The sequence below is a fragment of the Motacilla alba genome, chromosome 2, assembly GCF_015832195.1.
Source record: "Motacilla alba alba isolate MOTALB_02 chromosome 2, Motacilla_alba_V1.0_pri, whole genome shotgun sequence".
Taxonomy (NCBI): Eukaryota; Metazoa; Chordata; class Aves; order Passeriformes; family Motacillidae; genus Motacilla; species Motacilla alba.
This window is the reverse complement of record NC_052017.1, coordinates 126,810,094-126,832,493: the sequence shown is the minus strand read 5'-3', so window position 1 is coordinate 126,832,493 and position 22,400 is coordinate 126,810,094. Positions and strand designations below refer to the sequence as shown.

Sequence of the window (22,400 nt, the reverse complement as noted above, 5' to 3'; positions counted from 1 at the left end):
GTGTAGCTCTCAAAACTCCTAAATGAAACTTCTCAAACGTCTTGTGTATGATTCATCAAAGTGTTTGTTTACTAGTATATATACAAAGGTGTTACAATGACCTAATGTCATTTTTAAGGATGTAACCATGTCATTTTTAAGGATTTTCCCTGAATATGTGTCACATGTCACTATTTCCTTTGTTGGTAGGTCAGTAGGACAAAAAAACCCATGCTATACAGTAACCTGACATCTTGGCATAGGCAAAACAGCAGCCAGTTGTTCAGGAGTATGAGTAGATTTACTTTGATTAAGACTAGAAACCTTTAAACTTATACTGATGTCATTTGTGAGGGTAATTTCCGTGCCCTTTTAAAAGTGGACAGATTGGTAGCTGCATCACGTCAATACAGGAAAGCCTTGGACTTTGGTGTTAAAAGCATTCACTTTCACTGAGTGAGAGAGATGAAGGTGAAATGTGTCTGTAATCTGGGCACATAAATTCAAATGTACATGTATCCTCTCTGACATCCACATTTGTGTGGAGAACCAAGGCCTCATGAACTTTATTGGCAAAGGGCTTGATTCAGTTGCTTAAAGATAGGCATCTAGTGTCATCCAAGACTCACCTCAAATTCCAGCTCACATGATGCATGGGCCTGGCATGAATGACAGACAAGCTATAGGTAACACATATCATCCTCAGCTGGGAGCTGGAGACCAGCTGGTGTCTTCTACAGTATCTCACATGCACTAAATGCCTTTGTTGAGGCAAATAACTCGCCTTAGAACTCTACAGATAAAATAGGAACTTAATCATGATGCCTTAATCTTGAGCTCAGACCTTGCTGTGATTTCTGGAATACAGGACCTTACTGCAATGAAGACTGCTTGTTTGTAGTTGGAATTCCCCCTTTTCAATTACATATGGTAACTTTTTTGTTGAGAAGAAATAAAACTAAACAAGACGGTATTTTATTGAACATGGCTTTTAAGTTTCTTTTTGGGTACTGTTAGTAACCTTAGACTGCTAAACGGATGGAGACAGTGGTCATGTAGCATGCAGAACTTGTCAACCTGCTGTGGACGTGTGGGGTTACAGTGGATGCTTGACCATTCTTGGGCTCGAGGGCACACCTCAGATGCAGGCGACAACACCATGACTTGCTAGGGAATCAGGTATTGCTACTTCCAGGTCTTGCAGCGTCACAGAATATCCTCAGCTGGAAGGAAACCACAAGGATCACTGAGTCCAGCTCCTGGCCGTGGACAGGATACACTTAGACTCATACCATGTGCCTGAGAGCATTGTTCAAATGCTCCTTGAACTCTGTCAGGCTTGGTGCTGTGACCACTGCCAGTGTTCCTCCACCCTCTGGGTAAAGAGCCTTTTCTTAATGCCTTACCTCAGTCACCCCTCATACAACTTGACGGCATTTCCTTGGGTCCTGTCACTGGTCACCAGAGAGAAGGGACCAGTGCCTGCTTCTTTTCTTCTCCTCATGAGGAAATTGCAGACTGCAATGAGGTCTCCCCTCAGTCTCCTCCAGGCTGAACCAACCAAGTGACCTCAGCCATTCCTTGTATGGCTACGCCTGTAGGCCCTTTATGATCCTCATGGCCCTCCTTCAAACACTCTTAAATAGCTTTATGTCTCTTTTATATTGTTGTGCCCAAAACTGCTCCCAGCACTTGAGGAGAGGCTGCCGCAGTGCAAAGTGGGACAATCCCCTCCCTTGCCCAGCTGGCGATGCTGTGCCTAGTACCCCCCAGGACAGGGTTGGCCCTCCTGGCTGCCAGGGCACTGCTGGCTCATATTCAGTCAAGCAGGACCCCCAGACCCCTGGATATGAGGGCAGTCTGGCTGCCACCTCTGTCACCCCACTGATGACCAGGTTGATTGAGCTGACCCAGCTGGCCTGGTGGGTGTCCGCTTCCTCCTCACTGCTCCATGTGCATCCCTACCAAAGCCGCACTCTGGTTGAAGAGGCTGATCTTCCCCATGGAGATGGTGCTGTGCATCGGTCAAGGGTATACAGCAGCCCTGCCCCCTGCTGAAACCAACCTCCAAACAAGCTTGAGGTTTATATGGCTATTTATGCTGTAACTGCTGTTTCTCTAATGATTTTGCAGTGACCTGCCAGAGATCTAAAGAAAATATTTTCTGAGTTGTCAGGACGTAGAGGTTGTGCAGTGTTCAGTCTGGGGATCTGTAGTGACAAGAGATAGGCAGATATGTTTTCTCTTGGGACGGTAAGGGCTATGAGTCTGTTAAGAGAAGATAGTGCTGCCTTGTCTTGTGGTGAGCAGAAAATATCCTGGGGGAAGTTCTGTATTAGCACAAAGCATTTTCCCTATGCTTATTCTTTTCATGAATGACTTACGGCTTCTCTGCAGACATGTATGAAAATGTGTGTTCAGGTTCATACTTCTTGTTTTTGTAAAAGGAGACCACAGCAGCAGTAAGTAATGGTTGTTTATTAATGCTGTAATAGAACTTTTCACAAATATTTAGTCATACATTCAAGACATACTTTTCTGTGACAGTTTGGACTGTCACAGAAATAAATAGTTTATCATAGTTGTCTTACTGCAGTTTTTAGAATGCATAATTTCACTGAACTAGTCACAAGAAGAAAAGGAAATAAATGCACAGTTTTCCAGATTTTAGAATGGATAAATGGGAAAAGATCCCATCCATAATAACAAATGTTATCATATCATAATTTTACCTGTACACTGCAATATGAATGCTAGTGTAATGAAAGACAATACAACATTAACATTACTTGGAACCACAGCTTCTAGTTGTTATTGAGGACCCACCATGATGCTGAAAGAGAGCAGAGTTTATTTATTTTTTAGCATAAATTGCATTTCTCTTCTGACCTCTGGTAAAAAAATCTAAATAAAATACCTATAACGTATATAATTAAATGTTCATTTATATAGGCAGCTAATACTGGTGAGAAAAAATACTCAGAATACTGGGAGAGCTGAGTTTAAGTGGTGGGAAGGTGGCTTAATCGCAATAGTTATATCCCTTTTTGAGAACATCCAAAGAAACATTAATGTGTCATAGGTGCAGCTGCATAGAATTGAGCACCTTGACAGCAAACCAAATAAATCCTCAGTTCTGTGCTGCTGTGTGTGTCAGTTTTTAAGCCAAGCACTGTGTGAGTGTTTGTTAGCTTTAATGACTTGCTTTCCTGGTGGCATTATTCAAATCTGATGGGATTTTTATACAACTCTAGGAATTAATAACTTTTTGTCCTCAAGAGAACTGATGGACTTGCAAAATGTCATTTCCATAAAAAGTTCTGTAATCACCAGATTATAGGCAGTGCTGGGTTGAAACCAATTTGTATTTCTTTCCCACAATCTCTAGCCTTTGCCCTTTTGAAATGGAACCTTATGCAGAGAGGAACCACAGGATTTATGGAGAGAGATGGGAAGGAAGGAAAGGGACTGTATCTGAGATGCCAAGTGCCCTTAATAAAGGGGTGTTCTAGGCTACATAGGTGTCACACTACCCAAATTCATTAGCAGAACTTAGTGTTTATGTATGTATCCATAAATGGTCCCATTAATGCTGTTTTAATGAAAATTATTATTCATGAAGAAAAATGATGAGAAAATACTCAAGAGTCCTACCTGAATTCAGGCTATGAATCTAGTAGTCTTTGAAACATCAGTGGATGTTTCAGCCTCCAAAAATGCCAATTTAGCTATTTATTTCATGGGTTATAGTGTTATAAATGTTCAATGGTTTCCCTTGTTTTCTTTGCCCAAAGGGTCTCTAGAGTACTCAAGTCCAGATCTTGCATAGAAATGAGACATTCACTGAATGTGAACGGAGTGCCTCATGCCACCCTGGTAGATTGGCTGAAGCAACTGGGTGAGTTAACAGGTGTATGAGTGGTTATAATAGCATGTGGTTCCTCTTAAATTAATTTTCTTCGGGAAAATACTGGATCAAACAGTCTCGAAAACTTGTCTTCCCTGAATCATTCTTGGCCACATAAGTGCATCCTCACTAATTTTAGTTAATTGGTAAAGACTTACAGGTTGTAAACTTTGAATTAATCAGATTCAGGTCAAAATTTGCGATTGATTCAGTTCTTATCTACCCAGATGTGTAAAAGAAGTCTGGAAGTTTCTCAGCTAGGGTAAATTTGTTTTTAGAACAGAGCCTATCTGTGTTCTAATTGCAGACAGGTTTAGGGTTTTTTTCCTTCTGATTTTGCAGTGATATCACTTTATGGTGTCTAAAATTCTTTAGTAAAGTGTACTGGTGGGATTGCAGCCATCGTTTTTTACTTCAAGATCATTTGCTGTCTTTCAAACACAAACATGATTTGTATAGATCACTTGTGGGAAGCTCTTTCCATGAAACAGAATTCAAATCATTGCACATATTTCTAAGTCACAGGTAATGTCTAAAATTGTACAAAGAACTGTGAAAGCATTAATTCCCATTGCCCCCCCCCCCCCACCCCCCAACCCCAGCAAGGAGTGCACAGTGAGAAATGCTGTTTCTATGGTAACTGTCTGCCAGGACAGAGTGCTGCAGACTGAAATCCTTCTTAGCAGGCAGAGTAAATGCTTTAATGAGTACTTGGAATCCAATTTCAGACACTTCCATATTTACGCACTTAAAAATTATGTTTACATTTTGTTTTATGTTAATTGTACTTTACCCATGAGTAAACTACCCTGGAACACTGCTGTCTCTTAGACACAAAGGATTTTGGAAAAAGGCTTCTTTTTTTCCTACAATCAAGTTTGTCTTAAATTCAGCAACATCCCAGTAAGATACAAGATTTACAGAGATACTTGGTTCATTAATTTCAATTTCCTGATTCTGCAGGAATCCCTGGCATATAATTTTGTGTCCACATCAGGCTCATGAGGTCTGAAGATGTCTTGGCTGGTTTCTTTTAAGGACAAACCCCAGGTACAGGACTACATTTATTTTTCTACTAAGTGGGGTTTTATTATTTTAAATTTAGTCTGTACTCAGACATATAGGAAATTAGGGCTTCATTGTAACAGATTTGGGTTCCCTAAAATTAAAAAAAAATTACTGTTCTCTCCCTTTAAATATGGGACTGATGCTTTCTTTGCTTCATCCTGCACCTGCACTGTGTCTTTTAACTCTTATTTCTAGGAGAAAGATGTTACATGCTCATTGGTTTGTATTATGAATAATAATTTGCAATCTTTACCACCTTGCTTTTTTTTTTTAACATAGCAGGAATTGTGTACAACAAGTTGGTTAGGGAATATCAATTATTGGTAAATAAAGCTCCCTTCAGTCAATGTAAGTAGGAATAAATTGAAGTCTTAATCACAAAGCATTTTTTTTCCTTGAAAATCTCAAATGGGATCTATTTTACCATTCACAAATAGTATTGTTTATTCTAAATATTTCCTAAATAGTGTATGTCAGTGTTACTTCGCACTATGTAAAATAAAGCACTGTGGGTCTTCTCCTTGCTGATGCATTTTATATTTATGTGGTTAAAACAGAAACATTTGGAGTCCTTTTCTTCTCTATACTTTATCAAAGAAGATCTGAAAAAGGGTGATATTAAGCGTGGGTCTTGCATATGGAACACACTAATAGAACCACTCACACACAACAAACAAACAAAAAAAAAAGTGAAGAGTTGATATTTACCAGGGACTAGCATTGTTGTGATGAGCTCTGGCGTTTCCGAGAAATCCACATTACTTCTCTGGAATGCCTTGCTGTAATTCATTTGAAGGTGGCTAAATAATTGTAAAAAATAAAAATGTAACGGGTTTTTTTAAAGGGGCTCAATTTTTTAAATGAGCATAAGAAATTTTACAGTTAATGCTGTACAGAGATTCTGTGCTTAAAAACTTACAGCGATAGTGGGAGAGGAGACCAGATAAGCTATGAAGTGCCTGCAGATATATTAAACCCAGGTTTTCTTCTGTGCAGCTCGCTGTCAGTCTGATGCTCATCTCTAGATTGTGACCCAGTACAGTGTTGACATGTGTTACCAGTGTTCCCGAGTCTTTGTGATAGCAAACCCAGTAAAACTGGGGTTTTGTTTGAAAGGAAAGCAACAAAGCTGCAAGAGACTTCTCCATCTCCCCAAGAACAGTCTCTCTCTACAGATTTAGGATCATAGGGCTGGTGTGTCTGAGTGTTGTAACTAAATGCAGATAAGGACAATCCTTTTGTCTCTACTCAATTCCTTAGTCATCTGCCTGCCAGAGGCTAGAATTCAGCTGCTAGGATGTTTAATAATTTCTATTTTAGGCCCAAAACAGACACTCTGGGGGTCTGTTGGATGGGTTCCTGTGATGTGGAAGTTTTGGGAGAGCTCCCCATAACCACTGATGTGTGCTGCGGGCTGGCACATCATCTGTTTCAATAATTGTGTCTTTTTGTTTCTTCTTCTTCTTTATTGTGAAACTGGTGCTATTGCTGTCTTCCTAGTTTCTGTCTCTGATGAACTAATATCCAGCTAATGCTATATCTTTATGTACTCACTTTCAGACTCTTTCTTCTTTGAATAATCACCATTGTCTTTCTGGAATTTTTATTAATGTTTCAGTATATTCAGGTCTTTAGCAATAAAGTATTGTTCTGAAGTATCAATTGTGATGTATTTAGCAAAAGATCAGTTAGCAGTATTTAAAGTAATTTATATTCAGTCTTTCCACACAATTGATTTCTAACCTTCAAAACAAAAAAAAAAAAAGAAAGCTACCAAAGTCCTGATACTTACCTATTCCAGGCATTGCTGTTTTCCCAGAACTCATAAACAATGAAGTGGAAGTCACTTGGAAGCTTCTGTATGGAAACACTAAAAATTTCACAATAGAACTAATTTAATGAAACAAAATTATTGGACATAAAAATTCTATTCCTAATTTCTTATCAGTAGGAACAAATGCAGTGATTTTTGAAAAAAAACCCACAGAACAAAACAAGAAAACCAAACCCAATACCAACCCAATTAATAAACTTAACAAATGAGTGATCATAGCGATCATGCACTTCAAATTATCTGAGCTTTTAAAAAGAAAAACCCTTGTATATTTATTTTTATTATGTAATAGTTTTATGAAACTCATTTTTCATATTGCTCCATAAGTGTAATTTATCTAAACAAATGCTAAACAGAAAATTAATCAAACAGCTCTTCAGGGAAGATCATCTAATAAGCAGAAGTTATCCTTTTGTATGAGAGATGCATCCAAGTGTCATAGAATGTAGGTGCTTTGAAAGCAAATGGAGTAAATGAAATATACATAATATGGAGTAAAAAGCCATATAGGCTGACCTCTGCTACAGATATGCTTTCAAAATAATATTTTCCGTGCTAGTTACTTCTTCTTAAGTTATTCAAGTAACAGTTTCTCAGGAGTGAAAAATGACCCACAGGATATCTGTTGATCTCTACACAGAATCATCCTGCTTATTATCCTGAGCATAAAAGCTTTATAGTATGTAGGGTACTTATTCATTTGGGTACTCAAACTGGTGTTAAGAGAAATAGCACAGAAAGTATATATACACAGATTTTTCCATGTGCCCAAGTGTGAGATTGCTGACCTCCCTAATGATGTGCTTGAAAACTGATCTCAGCTTATGCTTCATAATGTAGTCAGCGATGTTTTGTGATTCATTGGTTTTCTCCTGCTACATGTGAAAGTGCATGGTAAAATGGCCAAAATATCAAAAGGTGTTGGAAAAAACAAGTCACTGTTAATTCTAGCTACAGCAAAACCCATCCGTTACGTGGCATTACAGACTTAACAAATGCCTGTAAACTTGGGAAAGAAAGGAACTTTCTGCTACCATTTGCTAACTTGCATTCTGAAGTCATGTCATCTCTCGTCCCTGACAAATCTGCAGTCACTGCAGTGTTTCGCTGGATGTTCATTTCTGGGAGGAGGCAGGGAGGATTTCTTATTGGGGTTTTTTTCCATCTCTTGGCCAACAGGAGAATTTTATTTTCCTCATAAAAAAGTCTGCCTTTACAAGTGAACCATGGCAGAAAGATCACTCTTCTTCCAGCTTAATTTTTCTGGTCTATGTGAACACTACTGATAAAATCCTAATTGTGATAATCTCATAGCAACAAGACTCATAAATTAGGGATGTGATAGGTAGTCTTTGAAGCCCTTGACTAGATGGGAAGATTCTGTGCTGTGTACACATTACAAAACAATCTTTTTCATAATAGTCTGTAGTATGTATGATAGTACATCTTTCCACTATGTTACATTCAGAAATTAAGTACAGTGGTAAGCCACTAAAATTTATTCTTAACCCAGCTCTAATGTTTTATCAATTCTAAAATGTGCAAAGCAAAAACACAGTTTCTTTGAACATTTTGCTTTTTAATTTTTCCAATTCTTTATTACGAATTAAAATTTTACAATGACAGCCTAAAGGGAAGATTCTGAAAGCTTCCAAGCAGAGAACTGGTGAACAAGTTGATAAGTTGCTCCTTTTCCAGGTGAGCATAAATGAAGGATGGCAGATGAGTTTTCCAATAAAGAATGTCAGCCTAGGAGCTTCCAGAAATCATGAATTGATGACCTGCAGAGCTAACAAGTCTGAAAAGATTGTTTAGCATCTTTGGGATGATGTACAGTCATTTTGTGATAGTACCTAAAATCTGAACATTCTCACATCTCCTTCTAGGTGTCTTTAAGAAGCTTTGTCTTACACACACACATAACCCACCAAGAAAGGTGTCATAAATTCTCTCTTCATAAATAATCTGAGTTACTAAAGAAAAAAGCCTACACTTCTTCCTTCAGCCCAAGGACAAAAACCCTGTACTTACTGCAAGCAGCCACCTTGAGCAGAAGCAGATTCCAGGTACTGCTTCAGAGCAAGACAGAATTCCTCCACTTTTTCTTCTTTCACAGCCATTTGGTGCTGAACCATCATTATGTGCTGATACAAAACCATGACAATATTACTGCCACAGCTTCCTCTGAATTCCTTGTACTTTGAACTCAGAAAAGTCTGTCATGAAACAATAAAACCACAATCATAGAAGAAAACAAACAAAAGTTCCCTTGAAGTTTGCAGTCCCTGTTTTAGTGATCTGGAGTGGAGAAGTAGAAATGCTCAAGCACGGCTTTTTTGTCTAGGCATGAGTGTCCACTTCAGACTGTTGTTCTAACTCTGGAGGAGAGAGTCTTTTCAGAAGAGGGCATAGCAAAGGTTGGTCTTCGAGATATTCAGTAATAAAGTCAATGTGTTTCCTTGGATGAATCTGTGTGCCAGCAGGTGTGAGGTTTGGGATAAGAGAATATCCCCACAACCTGCACTGGATGCATTGTTGCTTTTGTTAAGGTGCTTTTATAGTTTTCACCTTTTAGAGCCCTGCCCCTCACGTGACTGAGATGCCTAAGATAGCCCACATTAAGTGATGAATAGAGAGGGGGTCTTCCCTCAGTAACTCTGCAGGAAAATGAACAGTCTTTATAAACAGGACTATGGAAGCAGTCAGCAGTGCAGAAGACCTATCTACCCCCGAATTAAAACAATTATAATTTAGCTCTTTCAAGTAGTTTATTTATTGATTAATCTACTGAAGCTTGTCAAGTTTACTAATGGAACATTTAAAGCAGCACTATGTGCTTCTTAAGGAGTACAATGTAATTTCTCATGCAGGTTTTTGACTTGTTTCTGCCTTGATCATGAATACTGTTATATCATGGATTGTAAGCAGTCTGTGTAGCAATACTGCATAATCTCATTTAAAAAAAATTAATGTAACTCCTGTGATAAAATTATTTTTATGTGTATTTGATTTTCATTTTGCTAGGTTCAAATGAATGATAGTTAGGTTCATGAATTTAGGAATGCTAAATTCATAAACTTGTTTAACAGTAAGTTTATTTCTGGTCACAATTTTGGTTTTGTAGATTGCAATGAGCATAAGATACTCTTCCATTTTACCTCATAAGATTTCCTATAGCAGTTTTGGGAGGGAGGGAGGCTATACAACAATGGTTAAAGCATGAATGCAGCATTTGGAGCAGAGAAGCTACCACCCCATAAACAATGCTGCCAAATTTGATAAATCTTATTAATTTCTCTCCTTATGTGTGTTAAGGTTTTGGCTCACTCCATCCTTTAAAAACAATGAATAAAGTTCATATAAAAGTTTTGCTCACATCTTCTAAATTTTGTTCTGTTGTTTTTTGCACAATGTATTCTGCTAACTAAAATGGATTATTATCACTGGAAAAAGTGAGGATAAAGATTTTTTAAATTATTTTTCAACAAGAGACCAGGTGTGTTCTCACTGCCTGCTGTTTAAAATAAAATGTCAAAATCTTTATCTTGAACAGTACTTACAGATCTTGCATTTTCTTCCAAAACTTCCTCTTCAAGTGGCTCAAGCTTTAGGTCCTTTGAGGCAATTAAAAAGAAAATAGAAATTGTAAGAAGAGTCAATACTATAGCTGTATTCCACTCTTACATTCTTTAACAATCTATTCAATAAATAGATTCTATTCTACCTCAAGAAGTGAAATCCCTTCTTTATTAGTTCTAAGTCAAACACAAGTTTTACAAGATCTTGCATGCCTCAGTGGTTAATTCCAGCCCAGGCTGTCTTGTAAAGTTTTATTTATGGTGCTTGGCAGGTGATTTTTCATTTTAAAAAAATCTGCTTGTTCCCAAATGTATGTTGGATTTAATTGAGAAAAGACAGACATCCTCTCAAATTGTCTCATGGACTGTGGAGATGAGCAAGAATGATGATTTGAAATGAACTATCTGCTACTACTGTGCAATCATGAAACTTTGCACAGAAGAAACTTCCTTGCAGGGAATCTGTGGTAGCATTGAAAGAGATGTGCATGATGGTCCAAGTCAAGTCTCTGAACCTATGTTCAGCCCTTGCTGTGAGAATGGGCTGGGCAGCAGCAAAGAGATGTGTCTGTGAGTACACCTGGTACCCAAAATGGATGTGCCCTTCAGGAATCAGTGATTCACACAAACACCAACCAGTAGCACACACAAAATCATTCTTTACTTGCCAACCACATGCAGTACCTCCTAACCCAGTGCCTGGGTTATTTTGTTGTTCTGAACAATATCCATGTGCCTGATGAAAAAAAAAAAAGCAGATTGATTTGCAATAAGCAGCTGGAGTAAAACATGCTCTGTTAGCGGTGCTTCACATCTCACTGAACACAGTTCTTGTGCAACAAAGAGAAAAATCTTCTTCCACTCCCAGCGTGGGTGAGGATTGATTAACCTCAGGTAGCAGCTGTTCTGCCAGCACAGAGGCTGTACTCGCTGAAAAGCCAACAAGAGATGTGCAGGTAGAATTCAAATGAGCAGAGGAGCTCCACCAGCAGCAGGTGGCAGAGCAAGGCAGGAGTGAAGAATTCAGAAGCTGCTGTGTAGTTGAAGTCATGAAATGTGTGTGGGAAGGGAAAGACAGCCAGCTTTATTGTCAGCGCAGACACTTTGGATAAAAAAAACTGAGGGAAAAATGTGTATTCCTGAAGTGAAAGTTCACTTTCACTGCCTTTTTTTTTTTTTTTCCTCAGGAAACATATGGTAAAAGAGAGGAAAGGAATGACTCAAGGAAGTACTGCAAAGTTTCTCTAAACATAGCAAGAAAATAATTGTTTTCTTTGCCAGTATGTGTAAATTTATAACTTGAGTGGAAATACACAAATTATAGGAGTGATTTGTCATCAAATTCCCCTTTGACAGAACACAGCAGAAGACTACTTAGACAACACTAAATTACCCCTCACCAGGTAGCTTTACAGTAGGAACATTGATTCATAAAGTGCTAGCCCCCTCTAGGAATTAGAAATAATCTCTGGTAGTTTTTCAGTAACGTTACGTCAGCAGGCAGAGTGTGGCTGCACAGATGGGGTGGGTGTGCACGGCCAGCCTGGGTGACCTGAGCGTGTGAGCAGTGGCACACTGTCCCCATCTGTGTGGACAGAGGGCTCGTGCACTGGGTGGCTTGGCTCTTGAGCCTAATTGAAGTAGCCCAGTGCAGAACAGAGGTCCTGCCAGCCCAGTACCACGCAGCCTGGAAATAAAAATGGATGCAGCTCAAAGGCTTTAAAATGCCTTTGCAATCCTACCTCACCTCAGCTGAGAAGTGGTGGCTTCTGAAATTGCCTTTTAACATGATTGTGCAATCCTTTCTTATCTTTTTCAGGGCAAAGTCAAAAAGAGGGGTTTTAGTCTGACAGGCAGCTGGTATTTAATGCATCTCACAATCAGACATGGCTGTGAGACACAAATTCAAGCAGATGCAAAGTTAGGCAAAGGTGAATATAGACAGGTTATGTACTGGAAAAATTAGAGTTATGTAATTGCTATCTTTTATTAATCAAGTTTTATATTGACAAGGAGATAAGTATGGGAGGTCTATGCCCTGCCACTGCTTCCCTTTGGCACAGATCTCCTTTCCAGACTCAGGTTCTCTGTCATTTGTCTGTAGGAAATTTGATCATTTTATAATGTCCTTGTTATAACTTTATTTACCACAAAATGTTTGGCTGCTTTCTGTAACATTTGCACTGCATTATTGCTGAAAGCCAGGTTTATTTCTTTTTTTAAGCAACATTCTTTAAAATGTTTTCTTTTGGCATCAGTCCATGTCAGGTGGCAACTGTGGCAGGGCAGTGACCTGCTGTTTCCATAGCTGAGTGGGGAGAAAAACCAGACTTACCTTTCATGGTGGACTTCGATATTTCAAAATCCAATTTGTATCTATTCAGAAAAAGATCAAGTTGCTACTAAAATGTCATTAATGTGGCAACTGCTGTGTAATTGCCTTTCCAAGATGCAGAAATGACCTCCGGGAGGAAGCGGTTGGACAGAGGCTCACGGGTATTCCCTGGCCAGAGCTGACTGCACTGAGCAGACCACGAGGAGCTGCAGAGCATGGCAAGGAGCACAGTGAGAAGCTGACAGAAATCATGGACAGTGCCACAAGGAATGGCCACATTTCACAGCTGGTTAAGGAGAAGTGATGCGAGACAGAATGTCAGACTGCAGGGATAACCAAAGGGAATACCGGGCTCCTTTTGGAGCAAGGCCAGAAGTGCTGGGGGTGGCCACATGCAGCTAATCAGTAATTAGGCTGAGATAACAGAAATACCAAACTGGGACCAAAGGGGAAAGATAATTAGGGGCAGTTTTTCATTTGGGAGGAATGGCAGAGAAAGGTCAGTATGCTTCTCTTGCTGAGGCCTGTGCCAAGTCACCACCATTTTTTTTTTTTTTTTTTGTTAAAACCCTTACTTAACTATGTTCTGTGTGTGTAACTTGCTACTGAACTTAAGCTGGATTAGTGGTTGAATAACAGGAGACATTTTTCTGCCTTGACCCAAGGTCTGAGCCAGTGCCTGGGTAAGGGGTATGGGTCCAGCCACAAATACTATGGTGACAATATTCACAGGGGAATATCCCAATCAGCTAGAAAGAAAGAACAGGATCAGACTGTTTCATGTCCCTGTGAGTGCTGCCTGTGTGTGGGCTGCTGAAGAGACCCATGCCAATGTCTTTGGAGTGCAGGCACAGTCTCACTGCTGCTGAACACTGACCTATGGGGAGGAACAGCATCAGCTGAACTGGGACTGGACCTACTTCTGGGTCTGAGAGCACTTCAACCCAAAATCTCTAGCGTACAAGGAGGAAGAAACACCCTGGGGTCTCAAAATCCACTGAATTCAGCCACTCCCCTAGTGTGTGTCTGACATTGTCTGTCCTTAAATAGGGAAATTTAATGCAGAGAACAAGTCAGGAATTTATAACCTTACTTTTTCCTCTGCTGTTCTTTCTTCTCAAACAACAACAACAACAACAACAAAAAAAAAAAAAAAAAAAAAAAAAAAAAAAAAAAAAAGAGAAAAGAATTCATCACACGTGGATTATAAGACAACTTTTGAACACCAGAGTAGCAATCAAATCTGAATAATAATGAAGAAGAATAGACATTTTCTGTACTGATAGATGTGGTTCAGGATTTTACAAGCACTGGGAAGCCCTGGCATAGTTGATCAGATGGGTGATTTGTCAGACTCCTGGAGGGCTCTGCTTTGGTGTGGGAACCACAGGTGGTTTCTGGGCTCTGGGGGCTGCTGCAGACAGCTCCAAAAAAGATTTGCATCAGACTTTGGTTGAACTGTACTGACAAGGAAAGTGGTTTAATCTTTATAAATGAGTATTCTCTGATGGGAAAAGAGAAAACAAAACTTTCTGTCAAGCTTTCATGGGAAAGTTTAGAGAGGAAGAGGAAAATACCAGATCCTGAAAGAGGAAGGTTGTAGCATGCTCCCCCAAAAAAGCACTACTGAATAAATGAACATCCTCCAATCATAGAATAATACAATTTTTCACATCTTTATGAAAAGTTCAATCTGTGGTGATGGGAGGGAGAAAGAGAAGCATGGAAAAACAATGTCATGAATAGGAAAGAGGAAGGTAGAAGAAAAATAAAGGCATTTAATGAGTGTTAGCTCTCTTAGGTAATCTTGTAACTAGGGCATTGAAAACATTTCTGGTTTGAGGATTGCTTTACTGAAATTGAAAGAAGAAACAGGTGAAAAAGCACACACACCTTCTTTTCTAGTCTATCAATTAGCTTCTGGAGTCTGTTTATCTGGATCACCCACTGGCTGTCTTCCTCAATCCAACCTTTGAAAAAGATAAAAAATAAACATTTATTAAATGTTGCTAAGTTGCTGGTAGATAGTGTATTCCTGTATTTTATAAAAAAAAATTAACCTGCAAATTTTTTAGCTTTTCAAAGATTGTGCTGCAACTAGTTCAATGTTCATTGAGGTGAAACTAAAGGAAAGCATGATTTGACTCTATGAATGATTTTCTTTCTGTTTAAGATGCAATAGAAATCCAATACAGAAAGAAAACTACATTCTAGATTAATGCCAGTGCTTTTCAAACCATGCTGGTAACAGAAGAAAGTTCTCCATCTTCACTGCAGGTATTTCCCTCTCTGTGCAGTGACCTGATCATATAATCAGCATGGTTTGTGTTGGAAGGGACTACAAAGATTGATGAATTTTAACTCCCCTGCCACAGGCAGGGAACTTTCCACTAGATCAGATTGCTTAGTGCCCCATCCAACCCAATCTGATGTCATACAGCAAGGCTGGAGCTAGACCATACTGCTCTAGACAGGCACAAGCATCAGGGCTATGAAGGTAGTGAAGGGTTTTGAGGGGAAGCCATACAAGGAGCAGCTGAGGTCACTTAGCTCATTCAGTTTGGAGAAGAGGAGACTGAGGAGAGACCTCATGGCAGTCTGCAACTTCCTTGTGAGGGGAAGAGGAGAGATGGGTACCCATCTCTTCTCTCTGGTGAGAGTGACAAGTGACAGGACCCAAAGGAATGGCATCAACCTGTGTCAGGGGAGAATTAAGTTGGATATCAAGAAAAGGTTCTTCACCCAGAGGGTGGCTGGGCACTGGAACAGGCTCCCCAGGAAAGTGGTCACAGTACCAAGAGTTCAAGAAGCATTTGGACAATGCTCTCAGGCACATGGTGTGATTCTTGGGGATGGCAGTATACAGGGCCTGGAGTTGGACTTTGATGATCCTTATAAGTCACTTCCAACTCAGGATATTCTGTGATTCTATGAGTCCCTCTAATGTCTCTGGAAAGTTTTCCTTTGCTAAAGTCTCATGAAAACTGTCTGCCAAATGAAAAGGACAATACTCAAGGAAACATATATTTGCATTATTAAAGAAGTTTCTGACATCACCCACCATGTAAATGTGTACATAAATGATTACTTTAAGGAGAGAGGAAAGTTACTTATCAGAAATTGAAGATTCTTCAATAAATGCTCTTGTTATCCACATTCATCAACCTTCTCATTTCCCAGCTGAGAGTTCTTGTGTCACTTGCATATGTTTTGACCAAAGAAAGAAATCCTAATGCTGAGAACACACCACAGCTGTGGTCTGTAGAGAAGGCAGGGTGTGGCTTTGCCTGAACAGGTACGTAGGCTGGAGAAATGTTGGCCTGAGCCTCGGGTGCATACACACACCACAGTGCTACTGTGCATGTGGGCAGCTGGCAGTAAGCAGGAAGACCAAGTGCCAAGACAAACACAAACCTCATGTAGGAAAGTAGACAGCTGTCAGCTATTAGTAGAGCTGTGGAGGAAAATTTTAGCTCTTTAAGATTACACCAATACAGTAAGTGGATTTGGTAGAGCTTGCATTTGTTTGGGCTCCTTCTGAATTAGGAGTGCAGCTACAAGGCTCTGTGACCTTCCTTGTTAGGAACACAAATTCACAAGAGACCAAACAGCATCCTGCATCACTGCTCTCAAAGAACAGCATCATTTGGCGAGTGGCAGGGAGTGAGTCATGAATGTGAGTGACAGAAAGGTCCTCAGCAGAGGGTTTGAAAGGAAGAGGTCAGCACATGGCTGCAAGCAGTGACCGGTCAAGAAGTGAGCTAGACCCACTGCATATTCTGGTGTTTTAGTCTTTTTCATGCCTTGATTCTGGGACATGCCACTAAGCATGACAATGTCTTCACTGCAGCCTCATGCTTAATTGTCACTGCTTCCAAAGAATCCCATTTACCAAAGTACTCCATCATTTTCCAAACCAGACATGCTGCTGTAGACTTTTCTTTTCCTTTTTTTGCATTATCTTAAATGAAATATTCTGGTTTTGTGTTTTCCCTTTCTGTTTATTATTTATTCCCCTCAGCTGAGATGTGAGTCATGGCACAGAACTTGGCTGCATGTAAGTCATAGCCTTCACCTTTTCATTCATATCTGCAGGCAATACAAATTACCTAAAAAATGCTGAATCAATCCAAAACATGCAGTTTGGCCCACAATTAGTTTTTTATCTTTTATAATGTCATATCTATGGATATGCATTAATTTTCCTCAGTTTTCAGTTAATATCTTCTATATTAAATGGAAATTCTCTTCTGTCAGTAAAATATCTTAGTTACATGTCTAAAATAAATTCTTGAGAGGAAGATATGTGTTTATATCTTTAAAATGTGAAATACATTACCTGGGCTAGAATAAAGGTTATTTGATGACAGGCTGTTGTTCCTCTGAAGCCTTTGAGATAAGAGTTTTCCTGGCCACTGAACTGAGAGCACTTCTGGTTTTGTTGGATCTTTTCTGCACAGAAACACAGGAGACTTCTTAAGAAAAAATATGTGGGAGAGTTCTTCTCTCTCTGTTCTCAAAAAATGTGCTTATATGGTGCCTTCTGAATTAAATAAAAAAGAAATACTTGTTGAGAGCACTGAATTATTTTCTGGATTTTCACTACTACTCATTAGTTTTGATTAGGTCATTAAAGTTAAAAGCAAAAAAAAAAAAAAAAAAAAAAAGAAGAGGGTTAAGCTGGCATAAACCACAATCTTTGAGGGAGACAAATCTCAAGGTCAGTATCTGTGCATGATATGGTTCTGACCTGACCTAAGTAATCATTCACAGTTTTTTCATTCACAGGAGTTTTGTAGCATCACTGCAGAGGAACTGGCATGAATAGAGGTGCACAGACACTGTGCATGCTTGGTGCACCCTCAGACTTTCAAAACCTGATTGATTCCTACAGTCAAGATGCTGGCACAAACCCAGATATTACTCCTGTACTTCAGGGGATCTCAAACCCAACAGCAAAACAAACAAGAAAATTACATTTCTAACAGAAAGGTCTTAAGATCTTCTTTGTCCATAAAATACAAGTTTGTATTTTGCTTTCCCTATTGTCTTTAACAATAGCATACTGAGGAAAAAATTCCATATAATCAAGTAAATTTTCAGAAATATTTTGATCCTTGACTCTACAAACCCTCATCATGGAGATCATTGTACTACATTCAGCTAAAACCCTTGGATGGATAAAGACTACCCAGGTGATTGAGAGATTATAGAGCTGATGTTAACCAAGAATATGGCCATATATTCTATGAAAAAGCTGTGACAAGCAAAAGCCCGGCTATTTTCTTCTTTTAACATGGAGATCATTATGCATGAAAAAAAAATCATAAAGCTAGAAAAAAACAAACAAAACACTCAGTCATCTTAGTAATTTTGGAGCTCTTTATATTGCAGTGGTTTGGTTTCTACATTTGATATTAAACTGTCCAAAGATTTAAAAAGAAGTCAGCAGAACCTAGCAGTACCCAAATGATGTTGTCCTACAGGCAGCCCACCAACAGTGGCAGATCAGATGCATTCAATTTCAGGAAAACTCCTATTATGGGTTCCTATAGGGAGTAAATGTGTATCCCTGTTTCTCCTGTTATTCCCTATATCAGACTTGCAGGTGAAATGTAAAGCAGTTGTGGAGGTTTGCCACGACCTCACTCCTCACTCCCTTCCCTGCAGCTGAAAAGGGCTTTGCTCACCTCTCCTGCCGGGTCTGCTCCTCCGTCCTTTCCATGGCACACTCCAGGGAGCTCTGGAGGGACTGCAGCTGGTTCAGTGTCTCCTTCAAAAGAAAGCGAGTCACAAACTGCTCCGAATTGGAAGCTTCCTGATAGTCCTAAGGATTACACGAAAAAAACCCCAAGAGGTCAGGCTTTGCTTATTAAGTTAGAAATGCATGAGGAAAGGTTCAGACTTCAATCAGGAAGGAAGCAAGTTGAATGTTTCCATGTGTATAAATGTAAACCACGCAAGCAACCTTTGCTGATGGACAAAAAGCTCTCTGAATTTCCAGGTGTAGGCACAACTAGCACTCAAACTGAGAGGCTCAAGTACACAGTGACACAACACAGTTTCTACTCAAAAAGACCCTTTTCTTTACATCCTTAACTCCAGTTGATGGCAGCACCACATTACTTCTGAAATGTGGAAAAGCCAAAATAAGATTGACAGCTGCTTAACTGAATTCAAAGTTTTAATTCAGATTCACTCTTGTGAAAAGATGTTTTTCAAGCCCAATGGCCTGTCTCAGACATTGATTATGGGAATAGTCTTTGAGCACGACACATGCTAAAGATAATCCCCTGAAAAATCCCACTACTAGCTGGCTGAAGGGGGGCTGTGTGAGAGAGGTTGCCTTCTGATTTTAACACTCTGACTGATTTCTGTTCCTTTAATTGTTTAATTATTTTTGAAACCATATATCCGTATATTTCACAATTTCATTAAATGCATCTAAATGTGATTTAACTAGAGTTTGGTTATTATAAAAGTCTGCACCTATACTTAGCAATTTGTTTTTTTGAATAATGACATTTCCAATTTATTGTATGTATCAGAAATATTTATGCTTTTTTGTGCAGATAATTTCAGAAGTCAATTTTTATGTCTATTGTCTCCCTGGCCCAATAAATCATATTTCCATGGCTGGGGTCAAATTTGATGTTTCTGGCAAAGCCATATCTGCAAAAAGCCACTGTGTTCCCTTCCAACCATGCCCATTATGTGATTCTGTGATTTGGCAGTTCTGCAGCAATATGGTTAATGCTTGTGAGGGGGGGCACCTTTACAATAACATAAACACCCTCTTTCTTTTTTTCTCATTGATAAGCGTAACAGAGAGTATAGAAGAGACCCCTAGAGCCTCTGCTTACTGTGTTGAGGTGTCATCAGGAACAGAGATAGAAAACAGATTTATATCTCTTAAGCTCTGAATGAATTTGTTGGCTCCTCACTCAGCTGATCTTGAAAACCTTTGGGCACAATTCCATCTAAAACAGTTTCATAAAATATGAGGTGCCTGCAATAAGAGATTTCTTTAGTCACCACATCTGAAGAGAGATGCTGGTCCCCCACCTCCAAGCTTTAAAGAAGACCTGTCACTTCAATGGTGTTGCCTCCTACACTATCTGAGAACCCATTTGAGTATTTTTGGTATTTTTAAGGTATTCCATATTCTTTCCAAAGTGAATTACAGCTGAAATGCCTTTCTGATTTTTAGACTTCTGTTAGAATTTTTCCATGTATGTGTTTGTAATGAGGACACAAGTAGAAGATGTTTGGAAATTTGAATGTAAAATGAAAGATTGTCAGATGCTTTAATGCTTTAAAAGCATTTTGCTCTCAAATGAGAGCAATCTTTTCACAGTGTCTGTTATTAAGTTAGTTCTTGTTGGAAGACTTCTGCTACAGAAATCTCAGGTGTTAAACCACCCATGAATCATCAGAAGTTACTTATGTAGCCAGAAGCTTCACGGTCTTCTACATTTAATTATTCTGTCTTCAGACTAATCAGCTGTGAGTAACTTTCCAACAAATATTTTCATTGGTACAATTTTAAAATAAATACTCATGAGATTGTCTATCTGAGGGACTCACACCAGTCTATAATAATGTTTATGGCAACCTTTCTATGATTACTTAATGTTTTTGTGCAATAGGAAAGCTGTTATTTTATTCTTCTTCTAAACTGTCTCCATTGTAATTGATTTAAAACTTCAGTGAACCTGACAGACCATTTAATTTCAAAAAATTTTTATTTTCTGGCCTATTAGAACAACAAGTGTGAATCTGTGCAGCATGGACAGATAACTGAAACCTTTCAGCGGAAATCCAAGGTATACTTTCATTTGTTTTTCAGCTTTTGCCATTGCTCTTGGAAATAAGTGAAGAAATCATACCAGAACTGACTATTTCTTGTAAGTTTTTGAATTGTGTTTATAAATTCTGGGCATCCAAAAAGTAAATGTTGCAAATATCTCCATATTGCTTCCTGATGATACTCATGGTAAGTCTGATACAGGCATGCTGAATTACAACCTAAATGTATATCAGTATTGTTTCATTTTGAAAACTATTCAGGTGGGCTCTCACAGATATGGGGATCATACAAACACTAGCTGTGTAATACTTGCTGCTGTCTGGGGCTTCTACTATTTCACTACTTCAGAAAAAAAATACCTAGAAAAGCTTTCCTCCATCTTAAAATTAGTAAGATTTTTTTCATTAGAACTGCTCCAAGTTTGTGCATTGCACTGGGATTTTGTGTCTGCAGCTCTCTTCACAGAGAGCAGCAGGCACAAGTTTCCCAAGGATTTTTCCTGGGGAAGGCAGTGAGAAGCTCAGAGAAGAAGAGAAAACAATTCTTATCTCTATTCACTGCTCCTGTTGTTTTGCACATGTGGAATGTGTTATGGAGATTGTTTACCCAAAGTGATTTGTTAATCGGACACTGGTGAAGGTTGTTTTGTTTCCTTGGCCAACTGGGTCAAAGCTGTGTCCTGCCTGTCTCCAGACAGTCACAGATTTTTCTTTACTATCTTTTTAGTATAGTATCTCTTTAGTATGTAATTTAGTGTAGTATTAGTGTAATATAGTATAGCTTAATAAAATAATTGTTCAGCCTTCTGATTCATGGAGTCAGAGCACATTATTCCCTGGCTGGGGGATCGCCTGTTTCTACTACAGGATTTAGTCTTTTTTTCTTTATATTCCTGTCCCATAACTTCTATATTTAAGGTTTCCCTATGAAAAAGGTCCTTGTGATCTTTATATATGTCTTAGAGTTATCTTATCAGATTTACAGCGCTATTTTTGAAGATGGGAAAGGTAGGCAGGATGCTAGCATCATCTTTGGCAGCCTAGAATTATCAAAGATCCTTTCCTTATGTATATTTTACCCAAATATTAGTGCTTACCACTATTCTATGTGGAATTACTTAACTCTCTTAATGCATGTAGTTGAGCAAATAATTACAAATTATTTACTGTTTTCTTTGAAGAATTTATGAGTCAAGAAATTCTGAGGTCACAGCAATGTTGGGAGCTTCAACTCCTGCCCAGTGAAAAATAGCTACTACCTGTCTTTCTAAAGTTCTTCAAAGATCACAGAAGAAGGTATTCAGGATACATAAATGATGTGAATAATTGTAATTTAAGTCATGGGGGGAAAAAGATTGTCCATTATAATTCAATTTAAACCTCAAGCCCAGCTCTCAGCACTGAGGTATTAGTAGCCAAGCTTTGGTATCTTTTCATCACTCTATTTTCTTTGAAAAGTACCTTATTTTGTGTTATAGTAGAGGCACACTGGCACAACATTTTTGTATCAATTTATTAAGTTTATCTTATGGTAGAACCAGCTCAACTGGCATGCCCAGCATTTGTACTGGCAGTGCATTGTGCCACCATTCAGTAATAGGACCCATGGATGGTGTCTGTACATAAACCAGAAAAATGGCCCATTTCTTGAATTTCATTAGCTGTAAGTTACTGTTCATTAGCATACACATTACACTGCACTACAGTCTGGGCAGTCCAGATGAAGTAAGTCTGTGTTCTGCTTGTTAGTTTTACTGAGTGTGAATGACTGAGGGCAATTTTCCACATTTTCCTCATCAACAGGCAACTGTGACCTTTGCAAGCAGCAAAGATTTGTTTAATGAAACTGAAAATGCATATAATTAGTGATTTCACTGTGGAAAAGGTGAC

General features: G+C 38.9%; 1 protein-coding gene across 1 annotated transcript in view; it reads right to left on the bottom strand.

The window, feature by feature from the left end:
• Positions 1-2,445: 2,445 nt before the first annotated feature.
• NECAB1 (N-terminal EF-hand calcium binding protein 1) overlaps positions 2,446-22,400 on the bottom strand; it is a 38,932-nt gene continuing 18,977 nt past the window's right edge. Inside the window, exons 4-11 of the mRNA XM_038129003.1 lie at positions 18,392-18,528; positions 17,041-17,153; positions 14,595-14,671; positions 10,349-10,402; positions 8,820-8,932; positions 6,747-6,824; positions 5,663-5,754; positions 2,446-2,812 (exon numbers count right to left, since the gene is read on the bottom strand). Coding sequence (XP_037984931.1) covers positions 2,784-2,812; positions 5,663-5,754; positions 6,747-6,824; positions 8,820-8,932; positions 10,349-10,402; positions 14,595-14,671; positions 17,041-17,153; positions 18,392-18,528 — 693 coding nt within the window. The 3' untranslated portion in view covers positions 2,446-2,783. The remainder of the gene's footprint in view (positions 2,813-5,662; positions 5,755-6,746; positions 6,825-8,819; positions 8,933-10,348; positions 10,403-14,594; positions 14,672-17,040; positions 17,154-18,391; positions 18,529-22,400) is intronic.